This window comes from Pseudophryne corroboree, chromosome 8 (genome assembly GCF_028390025.1).
Source record: "Pseudophryne corroboree isolate aPseCor3 chromosome 8, aPseCor3.hap2, whole genome shotgun sequence".
Lineage (NCBI taxonomy): Eukaryota > Metazoa > Chordata > Amphibia > Anura > Myobatrachidae > Pseudophryne > Pseudophryne corroboree.
This window is the reverse complement of record NC_086451.1, coordinates 453,464,352-453,485,366: the sequence shown is the minus strand read 5'-3', so window position 1 is coordinate 453,485,366 and position 21,015 is coordinate 453,464,352. Positions and strand designations below refer to the sequence as shown.

General features: G+C 46.7%; 1 protein-coding gene across 3 annotated transcripts in view; it reads right to left on the bottom strand.

The window, feature by feature from the left end:
* The window catches only part of GABBR1 (gamma-aminobutyric acid type B receptor subunit 1), a 236,394-nt gene that overhangs the window by 43,962 nt on the left and 171,417 nt on the right, over positions 1-21,015 (bottom strand). For all 3 annotated transcript variants that reach the window (XM_063938299.1, XM_063938300.1, XM_063938301.1), the window contains 2 exons: positions 19,839-19,971; positions 18,443-18,559 (listed from right to left, as the gene is read on the bottom strand). In XM_063938299.1, the coding sequence (XP_063794369.1) occupies positions 18,443-18,559; positions 19,839-19,971 (250 nt within the window). The remainder of the gene's footprint in view (positions 1-18,442; positions 18,560-19,838; positions 19,972-21,015) is intronic.

The following is a 21,015-nucleotide window of genomic DNA, read 5'->3' as shown; positions in this document are numbered from 1 at the left end:
ATTATTTAGAAATTTTAGTCAAATCATCATGCATAGGAGACCACAAATAGGTTGAACTCGATGGACAATTGTCTTTTTTCAACCTCAGATACTATGTTACTATGTTACTATCTATAATGACATAACCTACAGTCACTTCCAATATATATATATAAAATCCTGCAATATATATAATAACATAACCTACAGTCACTTCCAATATACATAATCCTGCAATATACATAATAACATAACCTACAGTCACTTCCAATATACATAATCCTGCAATATACATAATAACATAACCTACAGTCACTTCCAATATACATAATCCTGCAATATATATAATAACATAACCTACAGTCACTTCCAATATACATAATCCTGCAATATATATAATAACATAACCTAGTCACTTCCAATATATATAGTCCTGCAATATATATAATAACATAACCTATAGTCACTTCCAATATACATAATCCTGCAATATACATAATAACATAACCTACAGTCACTTCCAATATACATAATCCTGCAATATATATAATAACATAACCTACAGTCACTTCCAATATACATAATCCTGCAATATACATAATAACATAACCTACAGTCACTTCCAATATACATAATCCTGCAATATACATAATAACATAACCTACAGTCACTTCCAATATACAATATACATAATCCTGCAATATATATAATAACATAACCTACAGTCACTTCCAATATACGTAATCCTGCAATATGTATAATAACATAACCTACAGTCACTTCCAATATACAATATACATAATCCTGCAATATATATATAATAACATAACCTACAGTCACTTCCAATATACAATATACATAATCCTGCAATATATATAATAACATAACCTACAGTCACTTCCAATATACATAATCCTGCAATATATATATAATAACATAACCTAGTCACTTCCAATATACATAATCCTGCAATATATATAATAACATAACCTACAGTCACTACCAATATACAATATACATAATCCTGCAATATATATAATAACATAACCTACAGTCACTTCCAATATACAATATACATAATCCTGCAATATATATAATAACATAACCTACAGTCACTTCCAATATACGTAATCCTGCAATATGTATAATAACATAACCTACAGTCACTTCCAATATACAATATACATAATCCTGCAATATATATATATATATATATATATATATATATATATAATAACTGCCCCATGGGAAAATGCACAGGGTACAAGATCCGGTCTTTAGGTCGACAGCACTTAGGTCGACACTCATTAGGTCAAACACTATTGGTCGACATGCATTAGGTCGACATGGCAAAGGTCGACCTGAGTTTTTCCCTTTTTTAAATTTTTTTAAAACTCTTTCACACTTACGATCCACGTGGACTAAGATTGCGAGGCGAGGGAATACACTAATTGGGGTTCCCAGTGACTTTACAAAGAAAACTACACCATTTAAAAAAATAAACTCATGTCGACCTTTTTTTTCCATGTCACTCTATTTCAGATGTTGACCTGGTCACTGTCGACCAACAGTGGTCGCCCTAATGACTGTCGACACTACGATTCCCGCCCGTACAAAATACCCAGCAATAGTCCTGAGCAGCTGCTCTCTCACGCGTCGCCCTCTGGTGGCCATTCTATACATGTTACTGCAGTTCTAGGCTCATGCCTCCATGGGTTAGTGTACAAGTGGCTGCAATTCACTTGGACCGCCGAAATACACGCCCTGGAAGCCCAGGGCTCGCACACCTCCCACGGCTTTGGAACTTCTCTCAGTAATCACTAGAATCCATTAGTGGAATGACTCCAAGCACAAGGAGATTACCTGACCGCTGTTCCGGGCGTGCGGAGAAATCTGCAATTATTTTCATCTTTCAAGATTTAAAAAAAACAAACGCAATAATAATGATTTCCCGAGTGGCGATTGCAGCCCCCGAGGGCGATATTACTCTGTATTACTGCTGGTTCCATCTGGGGCGATGAGCTGCAGGCCGTCTGTTAATAGATATCACTGTAGTGATCACCTCGGAGGACCTGGCACGGGCTGGGCTATCGCAGTCTCTTGCTGTGCGCACGGCGCGGTGACAGAATGGGGTTATATGAGCCGCACTGTGCGATGAACCAGGACAGCTGCGTAGAAATCTCTGCAGACAGACGTAAGACAGAGACGTGTCGGGGAGAGGAGCGCTGATTCCAGGGGTGCGGTCACATCTGGTGCTCTGACCACACCAGTAAACGGATATCACGGCCGGGGTCACATCACCGGTACGGCTCAGCAACAGGCCCATCAAGACTTCTGGTTGTTTCGCAATAAGGGGTCTATTCATGAAGCAGTGATAAGAGTGGAGAAGTGAGCCTGTGGAGAAGTTGCCCATGGCAACCAATCAGCTGCCCCGTACAATTGTATAGTATGCAAATTATAAATGTTACTTCAATGCTGATTGGTTGCCATGGGCAACTTCTCCACTGGCTCCCTTCTCCACACTTTTCACTGCTTCATGAATAGACCCCCAAGTTAGAACAAACACGCAGCCCTGTGGTCTAGATTAAAGTGTCGTGCAACGCCAAAGGGAGGTTTAATATACTCTGCGGTAAGGGTCATTCAGGGTGGAATGCCGTGCACTGCGTGGGCGATCAGCGTGGGCTTAGCACACCTATGACGGCCGCACCTGACGCACACCGCCTCCCAAGTGGTCTGCGTCTATAGGGGTCAAGACAGGAGAAGATTCTGCACAGGACTGATGTGTGCACTGGTTTTCAAACCAGAAAATCAATTATTAATAGGGGTTATTATACACACTGAAGATACCAGCTAACAGACAGTCGAGTCACATTATTATGATCACTTCCTATGTTTGACAATGGCAGCCCATGAAGTACGTCACGTGTTGTGCGCTTGCTTGGTGGGTATATAAGGTGTGTGATAGGCCATCCCCACCATATCACTCGTTGCTGTCATGGGTAAAAGGGGTGATTTATCAGAGTTGCAAAAAGGGATAATTATCGGCTTCTGGGCCAAGGGTGGCGGTATCTCTGACACAGCGCAGTTTGTGGACTGTTGGCGTGCTGCTGCGGTGAAGGTGTATCGTGACTGGACAAATGGCACCATTGCCAATAACCAACGTGGAAACTGCGGAGCGCCACGTGCCATTGATGTGAGAGGTGAACGTCGTCTACGAAGATGCGTGAGGGCCGACCGACACAGCTACAGTGGAGCAGCTCACCGTCACAATGAACCTGGGGCTACCAGACGTGTGTCTAACACCACAGTTCAGCCCGTCTAGCAGCTGTCCGTGCTGCACACCCACAGTGCTTTGCTGCAAACGTGCATAAAGACCAATGGTGAAACCATTGATGGAACTACATAGAATAGTTATCTACCATCAATGGTTTGTACGACCATCGCCACCAATGATAACCATCAATGGCGGACATGTCTATGGCAATCCTTACCAGGGTACCGACTGGGAGCACTGTGCACAGGTTCTGACGGAACATTGGGCCTAATTCAGACCTGATCGCAGCAGCAAATTTGTTAACTAATGGGCAAAACCATGTGCACTGCAGGTGGGGCAGATGAAACATGTGCAGAGAGAGATTTGGGTGGGGTGTGTTCAAACTGAAATTTAAATTGCAGTGTAAAAATAAAGCAGCCGGTATTTACCCTGCACAGAAACAATATAACCCACCCAAATCTAACTCTCTCTGCACATGTTACATCTGCCCCACCTGCAGTGCTCATGGTTTTGCCCATTAGCTAACAAATTTGCTGCTGCGATCAGGTCTGAATTAGGCCCAATGCGTGGTGTTTAAACACACTCAGCAGAGGGGCAGATGCTGAGAAAGATGGAAAGAAATCAGCATAAGATAATTGCATTGGAAGCCAACGGTGGTAACAGGAAGGACAACTTCTCCACCTGCACCACCCTACACTGGGGTGTATGGGGACACGCTGATGGGGTGCAGACCAGCCAGTGACCCCCCAACAGACTCATTCAGATGTGGACGGAGAATGATGCTGACAGCTCTTATCACAGTGTATGTCAGTGGAGAACATACAAACTTCACACCCTACTGCGCTATGTTTAAGCTGTATAACCATCTCCATGCATCAACAATCTACATTTCTTGGACAAGTGCCTGTGACAGGGCGGGGCCATGCTCTGATGCTGCCACTGGGATGAAGGTAAGTACTCAGCTGGGATGGAGGGTGTCAGACGCACTGAAATGGAACAAGAAGGGGCCGAAGCAGGGTCGGCCCGTGGTTTACTACAAGTCACCATCGCCGTCAGTGTGTACTTCCACCCCCCCCCTACGCTACTGTATGTGCAAATCACTCACACCCTACCAGGCATATACTGTGCGCACTGGGTTGCATGAGATGCATTAGCATGGGAACACCCTTCGTGAGAACACCCCTCGCCCCAGCTGTAGTCGCCATCTGAGGGCCTGATTCGTGTTGGTAAGTAAAGCAAAAAAAAAGCAAGTAACTTTGTGTCCGGACCAGACCATGCTGCCATGCAAGGGGAGTAAATACATTTAGATTTTTTTCTGTGCAGGGTAAACACCGGCTGCTTTTGCATGTAGCCCACAGATGTCAGACCGCTTTATTTTTACCCTGCAATTAGATTTCAGTTTGGACACATCCTACCCAAACCTAACTCTCTCTGCACGTGTTACATCTGCCCCACCTGCAGTGCAGTACGGTACGGTGTTGCCCTGTTGCTTGCTTTTTTTGCTTTACTTACAAAGATGAATCAGGCAGTGAATGCCTCGGCCGTGCGTTCTCGAACGCGCTTATTTTGTGAATATACGCAGTGTGAATCCACGCATGATACGCCACACAAACCAGAGTACGTTACACTCTGCGCAAGCCACGAAGGGTTAATAATAACACACTGCGGCGCAGGGCAATTCAGAGGCATTACAAAGAGCAAATATAGACAATGGTAGTTATTCTCACACCTCGTTACGTGTAATTAGCCTGATGTAGAAACATCTTAAATGCAGAACTGTGTACACAGCCCTGCAGGGGGTCCCCACTTCCAAATGATTGCAACGCATCGCAGTCCTAATAAACAATGGAGTGCTGAAAGCTGTAACTAAGCACCAATTATAGCCGAGAACACCGTTTATAAGGAGATAATGCGCGCCCATCTATTGGTCGTCGGTGTTTTATAGTCAGCGGAGAACCTCGCTTTAACAAAGGCCACTTTAACGTCGCGAGCTGCATTCCTAACACAAATCAGGAACAATGCATTTCCTGAGCGGGGTGCGCAGACCCCAATTCCGGGAGCGGGAGACAGGACATATTTTATTGGGTATAGCTCACAGATGTGCGGCGCTGATTATATTCCACCCAAAGATTTATCCAACAGCCGGAGACATTATCTTAAGGTGACAAGTACAGTGTAATGAAAAAAAGAGGCAAACAAGAGATTTATAACCCTATAATCCAGAGCGGAGACCGGGATGAAATGTCACAAACTGACAAGACGGCGGGAACGGGGCACGGAGATCCATTAATAACGCGCCGAGACAAAGTAACCCAGGCGGCAGAAACGAGGCCATTACAGTGATAAGCTATTATAAATCACCGGCATGGTAATAACTATGGTACTAAGTGCAGGCCTGCAGGCACGGCTCAGAGTATTACCGTCCGCAGATTAGGATATAGAACCGTGGTGTGTACCATGGCTTATGTACTATGATGATGTATGTATCAAATCGTGCAGTAAACTTGGGCCGCCGGCGCAATGTTCTCAGCCAATCCCTGTGAGACTGCGGTATATGGCGTTACGGGACGGCACAGAACGTTTTATTAGGACCCATACATCACATAGCACCAGCTGCTTATTATTCAAAGGGAGGTTTCCACCGTCAGGCAACTTTAACTTCTTAGGTTTTAACGAGCCCCCTTTATACATAATACCATCTAACTAAGAGAAGAAATTGAGAAGTTGCCCGTAGCAACTAAAAACAGTGTCTAGCTATCATTTATCTAGCACCTTCTATAAGTTGACAGAAGCTGAATTTCCTCTTTAGAAGGGCTGATGCATCTCCCCAAAAGACAGTTATTCATTTGCATTACCTTTGGATATGGCACAGAGCTGTACAGCAGATACAACTGTATCCAGTGCAGAAAGTAAAGCAGATCTATGCTATATCCAACGAAAAAAACACACAAAAAATACACAGATCACTGGATAATAAAAAAAAAAAAGAGCTGTCAGAAAATCTGACATGGAAGCCTGACGCGTAATACAATGTAATTAGTAAAAGCTGCAGGATGGCCCAGGTATACCAATATATCAAAGCCGACACAATGTGAGCAACGCATGTACGGGGGAAGTAAAATTCCAACGGCTTTCATGGTTCAGAGTTACAAACTGCAGCCAAGTTGCTGCAACAAGGGAACCAAAGTTGCCATCAAGAGCCAGGCGGCTGTTTCAAGGTAGAAAGGAGAAGTGCAAGCGGCATGACGGCGCAGTGGGCCTCTCCCACTATACAAACCCAGTAATTCCAGTGCAATAACATCAGACAACATGACGCGCAGCGCAGCTTTCACCAAGAAAGCAACAGGTCAGATGGGTAATAACCACTTGCAAGGCCGACAAGCCCCCACCCCTTCCTCACAGAGGGTGGGAGCACCAGATCATTACTGCAGCTGGGTGTAGGCCCTCATTCCGAGTTGTTCGCTCGCTAGCTGCTTTTAGCAGCAGTGCACACGCTAGGCCGCCGCCCTCAGGGAGTGTATCTTAGCTTAGCAGAAGTGTGAACGAAAGGATTGCAGCGCTGCTACAAAAAAAAAAATTGTGCAGTTTCAGAGTAGCTCGAAACTTACTCCTAGCTAGCGATCACTTCAGACTGTTTAGTTCCTGTTTTGACGTCACAAACACGCCCTGCGTTCGGCCAACCACGCCTCCGTTTCCCCCACCACTCCTGCGTTTTTATCTGGCACGCCTGCGTTTTTCAGCACACTCAGAAACACCCACTTCCCGTCAATCACTCTGCGGCGAGCAGTGCAATTGCAAAGCGTCGCTAGACCTTGTGTGAAACTACGTCGGCTTTTGTGAAAGTACGACGCGCGTGCGCACCATACGCATGCGCAGAAATGCAAATTTTTTTTGCCTGATCGCTGCGCTGCGAACAACGGCAGCTAGCGATCAACTCCGGATAACCCCCATAGTGTATAGATGGAGGACACGGGAGACGGATGACAGGAGAAGGGGCGATGGATGTGGGATATGACCGGGGGGGGTTTGCAGGGGGAACAGCACAGGATCTGCTCAGATAAGGCACCAGACTCTGTGTACTGCCGTCTGCTGTTATTTGTCATACTCCATCTTCTATATTAAGTCTGATTGGCGCTATTTCCTCTGTAATCTCTCCTCATGATGAGGTGTGATTCTGCCTCTGTACAGATGAGGTGGAGGGGGCACAAGTGTGAGGCTCCTGCATTGCGTCGCTGTCTGTTGCCACGGAAACACGAAGCAAAAGGAAAATAAAAAATGAGCTTGCTGCCCACCAGCCCCCCTCAGTAGCCCGATTCCCCAGTCGCCGTCATCTCGCTACGCCTGTCAGTGCCACCTAAATCCAAGGGGAAAGCTTCATCCTGCAGCACGTCTGGGGAAAAGACTGGGAGGGTTATTTAAAGGGGCACTAAGCTCATTTCTTATTCTCTCTTGTCTAAGTGTTTTTTTTTTACAGGCGGCTCCTCAGAGGTCCCTTCCGCTCCCTCTCCTAAACAGGTAGCCCGCCTAATGGGAGAGTAAAGTACTCCTGTCTGTAATGGGAGTGGAGGAGACGTAGGCAGGGCCAGAGCTTTTAGCAGGGGAAGGCCTGGGGGGAGATTTATCATAGCGAGGAGAGAGATAAAGTACCAACCAATCAGCCTCCAACTGCCATGTTACAGGTTCTGTTTGAAAAATCACAGTTAAGCGGGGTACACACTGGCCGATATATCGCCCGTTCTATTGAACGGCCGATATATCGCTGGCCCGTCGGCCAGTGTGTACCAACGATGTCTGTGAACGCCGTCGTTCACAGATATATCACGTCGGCCCTGCAGCACACAGGATGACCAATATATCTACAGATATACTGGTGCATCGTTGTGTGTGTACGGGCGGTCAGCCGACCGCTCGTACACATACTGCACCAGTTGCCGGTGATTGACGGCTGTACAGGGCGGCCGCATGTAAATGCACGCCCAGTCTGTGACGTCAGTCACGAATGATCGGGCAGTGTGTATACAACCTACTGCCCGATCCGGCTATAGATATAGCTGCAGATCCAGGGGCGTCCCTAGAGAGGAGGGGACCCGTGTGCAGACTCTGTGTGTGGGCCCCCTCCTCTCCCGTAGCCGTCACGCCGCTGCTAGCGCCCTCAGTGCTCTAGACTCTGGCACAGTGCCAGAGTCTACAGCGCATGCCAGGACTCCGTAAAAGGCCGCCGTGCCATTTTTCCAGAGTCCTGCGCATGCGCTGTAGACTCTGGCACTGTGCCAGAGTATCTAGTGGTCAGTACACTAGCAGCGGCGCGACGGCTACGGGAGAAGAGGGGGCCCACACACGGTCAGTGATGGACTCCGGAAAGGTAAATATAGGAGAAATGGGTGCAGTGTGTGCGGTGTGGGCCGCCCCGGGACTCAAGGGCCCGTGTGCACCGCACCCATTATAGAAACGCCAATGTGCAGATCCATTGATCTGCAGATATATCGATCAGTGTATACCCAGCATTAGGAGCTGACTGGCTGGTACTTTTATCTCCGTCCATGTTATCGGTCTCCAAGCTTTGATAAATCTCCCCCTTGGTCTGGTTTGACTACCAAGAACATATGGACGGCCATGAGATGAGATGCGAGATGGAAATCATCAGATTGGGAACATCGAAGGTTGCAAACCATCGGTTTCCGATGTCCATCCCTATGAGAGCAATGGGGGTGCTTCAAATGGGAGGTTGTGAAATGTCTACAGTTCGTTTTTATGCCACCAGATACTTCATATGTTAAAGCTTTACAAAAGGGAAGTGGCGTACAAAAGAGTTCTGTGACCCATAGCAACAACCTGAGGATTTTTTTTTAAACAAAACTAGAATGGTTGCCATAGTGACAGTCCCCTTGTGTACATTGCAGCGTATTATTATAAGTATGATTATTATTATTATGAAGACAGCTCATTGGCTGAGACATTTACTTTGCAAACTAGTTATAGCCCAAAACCAGATAAATTTTTCCCTGGCAAATCAGGACTTTCAGAGAACTCTCTTCCTGCAGATAATTCTGTGCAGGATCTCTGATCTGTTATGTTCTCCCTAATCACGATAGTGAGAAAGGCAGAAGGGATCACCACAGAGATCAGCCAAATGCCCTGCTTGCTGGGGCTTGTAGTGCCACAACAAGCTGCCCAGGACTGCCCAGCCTTACACTGTCCCCTGCATTCCTCTGTCTAATAATGACAGCCAGCACAATACCCCTTCTCCTAGTCAGGTTCACTCAGCAGCTGCTCCCGCTGGGAAGTTTTTACCCCCTGTAGTGGATCAACACAATTACTATTTACAGAGGGATGAAATTAATGGACTCTGTGACTATGGCACAATTTTCTGCCTCTTATGTCTCTTCTGATCTCTAACCCTCACCCCATAAATGTTATTTCTCTCCCCCCTCCTCTCTCTCTCTGACTCCCCGCTCCGCTCCACTGGCGTCTCTACAGGGGGGCGGCTGCTGCACCGACCACAGCTGACTTCTGGGGAACACAATGCTCACAGCTTCCTTACACTCTTAATTTAAAGGAATTAATGGTGCAATCATATAAATATCCCCATTTATTAGTTTATATTTAATTTAAATTATTTCTTTCAATATGTTTGTTACAAAAAGTGGTTTCATTCAACATGAAGTGTGTCTGGAAATTTGCACTGTATATGTATATATGCGGCACTCCTGGTGACTTTACCAATAAAAGCTCTCAGACAGGCAGAATATGAAATACGACGTTTCAATGCCGCTTTTATTTGGGCATTTTCCTCAAGTAAAATGAGGAAAATGCCAGAATAAAAGCGGCATTGAAACGTCATATTTTATATTCTGCCTGTCTCAGAGCTTTTATTGGTAAAGTCACCAGGAGTGCCGCACCTGCTGCCTGTCTATCTAAAGAATTACAGAGGCACCCGGTGCAGTAATGAGCTTAAAGGAGAGCCAGATCAATGGGACTATATATATATATATATATATATATATATATATATATATATATATATATATATATATAAGCACAATGATGCAGCACTCCAGGACTTAATTCAAATAAGCGGGTCCAGTCTCCCGATTTTGATGTGCAACGTTTCGGTTTTAATCACAAACCTTCGTCAGGCATATACATGAATGTATATGCCTGACGAAGGTTTGTGATTAAAACCGAAACGTTGCACATCAAAATCGGGAGACTGGACCCGTTTATTTGAATTAAGTCCTGGAGTGCCGCTTCATTGTGCTTATATCTTCAACCTGCAAAGTTGATTTAGAGGGCACTGGGCAAGCTGACTGTGATGTTTATTTCATGAGTGCCGAATGCAAATACTATTTATATATATATATATATATATATATATATATAAAACATACTTATGTCTATGCATTATTCCTGGCATGTGATATTCCTTTATGTCTAATTTTGTAATGGTGATCCATTTTCTTTTCATCCTTGTCATTCTCTTATCTTCTCATCCTTCTCTTCTCTTCTCTTCTCTTCTCTTCTCATCCTTCTCTTCTCTTCTCATGCTTGTCCATCCAGTACGGATGGTGTAATAGTTACCATTACTGTCTCACAGCATTTAGGTCGTGGTATATATTATATATCATGGCCCTAACTGTGTGGAGTTTGTATATCCTCCCTGTGCTTGCATGGGTTTCTTCCAGGTACTCCAGTTTCCTCCCACAATCCAATAATACAGTAAACTGGTAGGTTAATTGGCTCCCGCCATAAAATTAGCCCTAGCGTGTAAGTGTGTGTATGTAGATGGGCCAAGTGATTCTATATTAGGACTAGTTTGGAAACGCTTTACAACTAATGAAGAGTCTGCCAATCTTCCATCAGATTTTGGGCTTATTGGCACCAATGTGAATGTCTAAGTCTTTAGGCACAGCTTCCCGAATGCAGACCTGGTATTAGCCCTACGGATTCTTGTATTAGCATATAGCGGTAAATCTGGGTTCCTCAGCCGTCAGCACAACACTCACTTTGTGTGCTACTCAACTCATCCCTTTATGTGTTGGAAAAATACATAGAGTTTGCCGCTGTCGTCAGGAGTTACGGTGATTCCTCAAAGTCACGGATCATGACTATATGCATTCTGTGTGCCCTGGGTACACTGTGCTCAAGATACAATGAGTAATAACTCGCTGAACCAAGTGGCAAGGTGTTAACTGAGAATCTTTTGTAGGCTAAACTTTTCTGGAAATAGTGTTTGCTTTGTACAGTAGGTGGCCCTTATTCAAGCCCTTGGACACAGACAAGCAGGCTGGAAGAGTTCCTAGACAACCTAATTTGTATCTTCACAGATCTTGTAAGAACAAAGAAAGCAGTCTTTTTCAGCCTGGAAAAGGGTGGGGGCTGCTGGGGAAAGAGTGGTTGTGGGACTATAAGGATCAGAAGACCACACTACTCAGTGTGCACTCTACAAGGGAGTAGCTGCATGCTAGGAGTAGTCCAATCTTCTGCCTCATGTGGACTCCCCCACACAATTCACCTAAACCTCAGAGTCAGATAACCTGGGGTTCTGTCTTTTATTCCTTTTTATTAACTTGAAGCCAATCTGTGCACATCATAACACTATGTCTGGTTTATTTGCAAGTTTTTCTTTGAAATTTAACCCTGGAGATATTTTCTCAATAAATCCTAAAAGTTTATCAGCGATATGTCTATGCTCTATGAATTCACGTGCCTTGAGAGGCCCATGTCACATATGTGTAATAACTGTGGATTAAAGTGTGCTGTAAGGGGCTGGGGATCGCAAGAGCGCTATTCCAATACTCTTCATGTTGGCATCTTAAGTAAAACCCACATCATGACCGCCCACCTGCGACAAAGTAAAGGAAAAAAAAAAAAAAAAAGACTTGGAGAAATGTTCATGTGTTTGATCGGCTTTTAGCGTGTGTCAACAAGAAACATATTTTGGCTAAACATACGGTAGTGTACAGACATGTGAACATTAATCTATGATGTGGATGAGCCCTAAGGGAATTGTAATCCCTTAAATGATTAGTGTTAGCATCTGTAAATACTGTCATTACTGCCGCATTCTGAGTGACAACGCCGCAGCAAAGCTTTTTTTGGTGCTTCTGCATCATCCTCATAATGTGTACATTATATTGGTATTATCTCTGGTATGCGACATTACTATATGACAGCTCATTAGTAGAAGACAGCTATACTCCTGTCAGCAGATAACACACGGAAAAATGAGGATTAATATAAATTCCTGGAGTATTAACTGTCATATAACATTTACAAAAGCTCTGGGTCTGTGCTAAAGATATCACACGGTGACAGAAGGCCCCAGACACATGTGATAGCACAAAGGCCCTCATTCCGAGTTGATCGCACGCTGCCGATTTTCACAGTGCAGCGATCAGGTTACTACTGCGCATGCGTATGCACCACAATGCGCACGCGCGTCGTACGGGTACAAACAGCATTGTTGCTGTGCAACGCTTCTAGCGAAGATTCCATTCGCACAGCCGATCGCAAGGAGATTGACAGGAAGAAGAAGGCGTTTGTGGGTGTCAACTGACCGTTTTCTGGGAGTGGTAGGGAAAACGCAGGCGTGTCCGGGCGTTTGCAGGGCGGGTGTCTGACGTCAGTTTCCGGAACCAGACAGGATGAAGTGATCGCAAGGGCTGAGTAAGTTCAGAGCTACTCAGAAACTGTAAAAATACGTTTTCGTCCCGCTCGGCTGCACACGCGATCGCACACTTGCAAAGCGAAAATACACTCCCCCGTGGGCGGCGACTATACGTTTGCACGGCTGCAAAAAGTAGCTAGCGAGCGATCAACTCGGAATGAGGGCCAATATTAAATAGTAAGTGCAAGGCTGGAATTAAGGCCACATGGGCCTGGGGCTGAAAATGATCAATTGCCTATTGTGAGAAGCAGAGGAGCTGTGTGGGTGTGGCCAGTGATGTGTAGGTGTGGCCAGCGCTGTGTGGGTGTGGCCACTCCCTACACTGTCAGCCCCAAAGTGTCACAATGATGGGCCTATTTTCATGTGGAGGCCTGGAGCTGTAGTCCCATCCGACCACTTGATAACTGGCCCTCAGTAGGTGATACTTTACCTAGTTTAATAAATACTACAGCTTTACTCATATATGACGACTGCAGTATTATTGAAGAACAGCATCTATATTAATACAGGGCAAATATATTAATCTTTGTGATGGAACGGGATGTACTCGTCTGCCCCGAACTGCAAGCAATCAGCCAATCAGAGAGCAGGAGGAAGAGACACATGTACTCCCTAACACACAGCAGGTAGGGAGGGACAGGTAAAACTATATACGCTGAACACAAGTGAAGCAGATATAAAATTAGCAGATCGGCAGACGCACACACACACACACACACACACACACACACACACACACACACACTGTACAAAACACTAAACCTGCATATTAACTGTACGTAGAATTATAATTACACACATAATAATCTCTGTACAGCCTTTGTGGTATCCAGCAATCAAATTAGAGCAATTCCCCACAGACGTACCTACGCTGACCTCAAGGAACTTAATACATTAATGTAAGCATCAGATCAGCAGATGTCATTTTAACACATAGGTTATAACACGATTAAAATTCCGGAGCGTGCACAGGGCGGTGCCCTGTAGAGTGTATGCGGATCACGAGGCGTTAAAGGCATTTTACCTTGAAAAGCGCAAGGATAAAATGAATGTCTCTCTCCAGCAAAGGTTTACACCAGGAGAGAACAGTAGTACATGTGCCCAGTGGCGGCACTGCGGCCGGTGACAACCAGTGCGCCAAATAACACTCCCTGCGTTCTGCAAACGGAGGCGTGACCTCGCGGGAAGCAGCACCTAGCTCCCAGTCAGTGCGGAGGAGCCAGCATTTTGGTGCCACTCCCTGCTAGGAGAGAATAGTACATGTGCCTGGGTTACACCAGGAGAGAATAGTACATGTGCCTGGGTTACACCAGGAGAGAATAGTACATGTGCCTGGGTTACACCAGGAGAGAATAGTACATGTGCCTGGGTTACACCAGGAGAGAATAGTACATGCACCTGGGTTACACCAGGAGAGAATAGTACATGTGCCTGGGTTACACCAGGAGAGAATAGTACATGTGCCTGGGTTACACCAGGAGAGAATAGTACATGTGCCTGGGTTACACCAGGAGAGAATAGTACATGTGCCTGGGTTACACCAGGAGAGAATAGTACATGTGCCTGGGTTAAACCAGGAGAGAATAGTACATGTGCCTGGGTTACACCAGGAGAGAATAATACATGTGCCTGGGTTACACCAGGAGAGAATAGTACATGTGCCTGGGTTAAACCAGGAGAGAATAGTACATGTGCCTGGGTTAAACCAGGAGAGAATAGTACATGTGCCTGGGTTACACCAGGAGAGAATAGTACATGTGCCTGGGTTACACCAGGAGAGAATAGTACATGTGCCTGGGTTACACCAGGAGAGAATAGTACATGTACCTGGGTTACACCAGGAGAGAATAGTACATGCACCTGGGTTACATCAGACAGAACAGTAAGCGTGCGCCTGGGTTACACCAGAGAGAACAGTAAGTGTGGACCTGGGTTACATCAGACAGAACAGTAAGCGTGCACCTGGGTTACACCAGACAGAACAGTAAGTGTGTACCTGGGTTACACCAGAGAGAACAGTAAGCGTGCGCCTGGGTTACACCAGAGAGAGCAGTAAGCGTGCGCCTGGGTTACACCAGAGAGAGCAGCAAGTGTGTACCTGGATTACACCAGAGAGAACAGTAAGCGTGCATCTGTGTTACACCAGAGAGAACAGTAAGTGTGCAACTGGGTTACACCAGAGAACAGTAAGCGTGCATCTGGGTTACACCAGAGAGAACAGTAAGCATTCGCCTGAGTTACACCAGAGAGTGCAGTAAGCATGCGCCTGAGTTACACCAGAGAGCAGTAAGCGTGCGCCTGGGTTACACCAGAGAGAGCAGTAAGCGTGCGCCTGGATTACACCAGAGAGAACAGTAAGCGTGCATCTGGGTTACACCAGAGAGAACAGTAAGTGTGCAACTGGGTTACACCAGAGAACAGTAAGCGTGCATCTGGGTTACACCAGAGAGAACGGTAAGCGTGCACCTGAGTTACACCAGAGAGAGCAGTAAGTGTGCTACTGGGTAACACCAGAGAACAGTAAGCGTGCATCTGGGTTACACCAGAGAGAACAGTAAGCATGCGCCTGAGTTACACCAGAGAGAGCAGTAAGTGTGCAACTGGGTTACACCAGAGAACAGTAAGCGTGCATCTGGGTTACACCAGAGAGTGCAGTAAGCGTGCACCTGGGTTACACCAGAGAGTGCAGTAAGCGTGCACCTGGGTTACACCAGAGTGCAGTAAGCGTGCGCCTGAGTTACACCAGAGAGAGCAGTAAGCGTGCGCCTGGGTTACACCAGAGAGAGCAGTAAGCGTGCACCTGGGTTACACCAGAGAGAGCAGTAAGCGTGCGCCTGGGTTACACCAGAGTGCAGTAAGCGTGCGCCTGGGTTACACCAGAGAGAACAGTAAGCGTGCGCCTGGGTTACACCAGAGAGAGCACTAAACGTGTGCCTGGGTTACACCAGAGTGCTGTAAGCGTGCGCCTGGGTTACACCAGAGAGAACAGTAAGCGTGCGCCTGGGTTACACCAGAGTGCAGTAAGCGTGCGCCTGGGTTACACCAGAGAGAACAGTAAGCGTGCGCCTGGGTTACACCAGAGAGAACAGTAAGCGTGCGCCTGGGTTACACCAGAGAGAATGTTAGTAGCGAATGCTAGAAGTCTCATTACCCAACCTGTACAACATAATACGGTAATGAAGAGTCATATACACAAGATAACAACAGTGTCTGGACAGAGTAATTAATCACTGAAAAAGTCCCATTTACAACGTGAAATACAATTCTATACAAAATAAAAAGTACTAATTGAAATAAACACTGTACACATTTTCCTCCCGCTGCATAATTCAGCAGCGTCACATAACACAGCGCCCGCTATCCGGATAAGAGGTCGACAGTCAGTAGGTCAACCCCATACGATCGACATGCAACAGGTACAAAAGGTCAACATGGTAAAAATTTCGACATTGCTTTAGGTTGAGAGGTTCAAATGGTCGACATGACAAAAGGTTGACACACATATGGTCTACACAAGGTTTTTTATTTTCCACTTTTTCATCCTTTACCATCCACGTGGACTGTGATTGGGAATAGGAACCCTGCCTGAAGCGTGGCGGGTGAAGCGGTACACTTATTGGGGTTCCACGTGGACTGTGACTGGGAATAGGAACATTGCCTGAAGCGTGGCGAGCAAAGCGGTACACTAATTAGGGTTCCACGTGGACTGTGATTGGGAATAGGAACCCTGCCTGAAACGTGGCGGGCGAAGCGGTACACTAATTGGGGTTCCACATGGACTGTGACTGGGAATAGGAACCCTGCCTGAAACGTGGCGGGCGAAGCGGTACACTAATTGGGGTTCTACGTGGACTGTGACTGGGAATAGGAACATTGCCTGAAGCGTGGCGGGCGAAGCGGTACACTAATTGGGGTTCTACGTGGACTGTGACTGGGAATAGGAACCCTGCCTGAAGCGTGGCGGGCGAAGCGGTACACTAATTGGAGTTCCACGTGGACTGTGACTGGGAATAGGAACCCTGCCTGAAGCGTGGCGGGCGAAGCGGTACACTAATTGGGGTTCCACGTGGACTGGGACTGGGAATAGGAACCCTGCCTGAAATGTGGCCGGCGAAGCGGCACACTAATTGGGGTTCCACGTGGACTGTGACTGGGAATAGGAACCCTGCCTGAAGCGTGGCGGGCGAAGCGGTACACTAATTTGGGGTTCCACGTGGTTTAAAGTTGAAAATGACACCCAAAACAACTTTTTTTTTTTGTGTTGACCATTTCCATGTTGGCTTTTTCACTGTGTCGACCTTTTGTACCTGTCGACCATTTCAAGTGTCGACCTAATGACCCTGTTAAGCCAGTTGCATGCACGTCGACCATATGGAGTTGACCTGATACAGGTTGACCAATGATCCACACCCATAGCGGCCACACCAATGACTTATATCAGTAAGAGGGGTCCAGGTGCAATCATCCAAACCGACGCGGCTGCCAGTCGTCATCACCGCATATGATGCACCACAGCCCGAGCACTGTAATCACTGCACACTTGCCCACCCCTTCCCGCCGCTCTCCCGTCGACATACAGACGCTAGCATGGGCACCACAGGGACACGCATACATCATTCTGCACATGAGCCCCCACACCGGTGTCCACGTTGCAGATCTAAACCTCGTAAATGACACCCAAACAGATAAACCCACATTACCTAGTAGTTCTCGGCACCCATTTTTCACCATATCAGACCAAGGTGTCTATTCATGATGCAGTGAAAAGTGTGGAGAAGTGAGCCAGTGGAGAAGTTGCCCATGGCAACCAATCAGCTGCTCCGTACAATTGTATAGTATGCAAATTATAAATGTTACTTCAATGCTGATTGGTTGCAATGGGCAACTTCTCCACTGGCTCACTTCTCCACTCTTTTCACTGCTTCATGAGTAGACCCCAAAACAGCATACATGTAAGGGTGAATAGCTCAGGGTAAGACACAGCTCCGCTCCTCTGTTTTACGTTCCATCAGGGCCTGGACTCTGCTTTATGGAAATCATCGGCCCTTGGCCATTTACCATACAAATACACCACATGCTCAGCTATAATGAAGCAACAACAGATACCAATAGAGTAGTGCCACCTACTGGCCTAAACTCCGATGAAACGCTGAAGAATGCTCGCACAATACAGTATCTACAATTACTTCCTAACAATAACTCCATGGAAGCATTCTGAGACATTACTGTTATCACCAATATCTAGGAGCCATACTCTGGCAGCCATTTTGTTTTCAAGAACAGACTCCTCCAATGTATTACAGCTTCTAAAACAGAGAATTGGTGATGTTGCCCATAGCAACCAATAATTGTTTATCACTTTCTAAAAGGCAATATAGAAATGCTACGCAGCATGTGATTGGTTGCTATGGGCAACATCACCAATTCTCTGTTTTAGAAGGTTTAGTAAACTTACCCTCAGGGGTCCCCACAGTAACCCACCCCCATTACTTGCCAATGATGGCGCAGGATCACAGCCTTACCTTCCTCCTCTCCTTCTTGTCGTCCTTCTTAGTGAATGCTGTGTGGATCCACCAGATCTTGGTAAACATGCTGCCGTACGCCAGGCTGAAGCCCAGTCCCAGGAGCCAGAGTCGGGCCTGTGTGACACGGCGGGAAGCCAACAGCGGAGGACGGGGTCATCCGACAACACAGAAGGGTAGAGAATACAAAGTGTAAGAGGGACGGACGGACACAGAGTCTACAGATATAGTACAGGTGACCTTACCACCTCCCGCCATCACCCTCATCTCACTGTATCATTAAATCACCCCCATCCCCTATACTGTGGTGGCAGCCATCTTGTGGGTGAAGAAACATTAATGAGAATGCAGCCACTGGGAACCACTCATCGGTGAGGCAGGCGGCGATGTGTCCTAGTGGAGTATAGATATGAAAGAGTCTATTGACTAAACTGTGGAGAGAGATAAAGGCCCAGATTTATCAAGCCTTGGAGAGTGATAAATTGCACTGTGATAAAGTAACAACCAGCCTCCATCTGCCATGCCACTGTATTGTTATTATCCAGGTCAGTCCAGTGCCTCCATCTATTCACTGGAACCTATTTACTAACAACATGCAACCAGCAATAGGGTTTATGGTCGATGTCGAATGTTTTTGCCATCGATGGGAGAGAACCAGGTGGTTTCCCTCCATCGATGGTAAAGCCTAAACAAATTTTTTTATGTTTTGGCAAGGTGATGGGACACAGGGCATAGCTCCGCCCCCGACACCCGCTAAGCACTGCCCCCATTTTTTTTTATTGGCCAGCTGCCCAGCCAGAACCTTTCAGCAGGGGGCATCGAGTGGTGTAAACAATCAATGGTTTGCCATAGATGGTTTAAGAGCCATCGATGGTTATCACCAATGGTGACATCAATGGCAACCATCGATGGACAGCCCACCGATGGCCATCCCTAACCAGCAATGAGCTAGAGCAGGATAGATAGTAATGGGCCCCAGTTAGAGGTGGGCATTGTTGCAGCTGCTACTGAGTGTTTATGCTAATCCCGCCCACATCTGGTGAGCCACTCCCCCAATTACCACCCAGATACGCCCATTGAAATTGGGACCTTGGTGTAAATGCGATCTGCGTATTTCTGCGGTAACCATAGGGACACATGTGAGGTGTGGCTCGGACGCGCACACAGACTGAGAACAAAATGCCGTCCCTGCGTTCACTTCTGAATCAGGCCCAAGGCGTGACTGACGCTACACGTTACTATAGGTAAATCTCCCTGCCTTCTATCCCTTCCTATAACAACACAGTCCGTGTCCCTTGGAGAGCCTGGCCATACATGGGCCTTATCTTACTGCCTGTCCACCAGGTCCTTATCTACTGTAGCTACTGTTGTTGCGTCATGCGCGGCTGTCTCTCACCTGGCACACCAGCGGGAAGTGCCACGTCTCAATGTGATACCCATCCAGGCCGAGAGGGAACACGGCGGCGAGAGCCAGGATGCAGCCAGCCGCCGTCACATCATTCAGGTGGGGTTGGGAGTTCTGGATGTATCTGCAATACAGAAAAAGCAACATGACGCTCACCCTCTTACTTTATGTATCATACACCCGCCCGCCTGGTGTATAACGGTGGTACTCCTAGAGCTGTGATATAACTGGCCACTGTATGGCTGCCATCTGATGGCTAAGGCCAGTGACTGCAATCATTAAGGAGCAGCTGTCCGTCCACCAAGTCCAGAACTACAGATGGAGGTACTCCATGCTTGTCACTCCCAAGGGGGAAATTCTATTATAGAATACACACGTGGATTTTACAATCTTAATGACCTCACGGGTATACTGGTAAGAAGCCGGCAGCATGTTGCACCTGGCTGATCTCCTCCAGCTGAGGACTACGACAACTGATGTGACTAGAAAGCACGAGGAAACTGCACTGAGTAATGTGATATATGACACTTGTATATTGCGTGTGGTAGAGTCTGTACAGGGAGCCGAACAGAACTTGTGTTGGAAAGAAGCTGCGGTTGATACACTGTGGCACTTCATGTACAGATTCAGAGACTCAGTTGCACACAGATATACAAGTGTCATATGTCACATTACCCAGCTCAGTCTCCTTGTGCGTCCTAGTCACAATGCAGGAGGAAATGTTTGGCGTGACTGCAGCAAAGATGTATGAGGGCACATCTGTATATTTAAAGTGATTGTACTTTGCAAATGAAATTTCTGAGTGCTCATTGCTGGAGTACTGTGCCCACCACTCTCCCTCCTCCCCACTAACCCTCTTCCCCACTCTCTTCTCTGCTCACCACTCACCCACCTCCCCACTAACCCTCCTCCTCACCACCCACCCTCCTCACTACTCCCTCCTCTGCTCACCACTCACTCTCATCTCCACTCTCGCCTCTGCTCACCACTCACCCTCACTCTCTTCTCTGCTCACCACTCACCCAACTCCCCACTAATCCTCCTCCTCACTACTCCCTCCTCTGCTCACCACTCACTCTCACCTCTACTCACCACTCATCCTCACACTCTCCTCTGCTATACACTCACTCTCCACTGCTCACCACTCACCCTCACTCTCTCCTCTGCT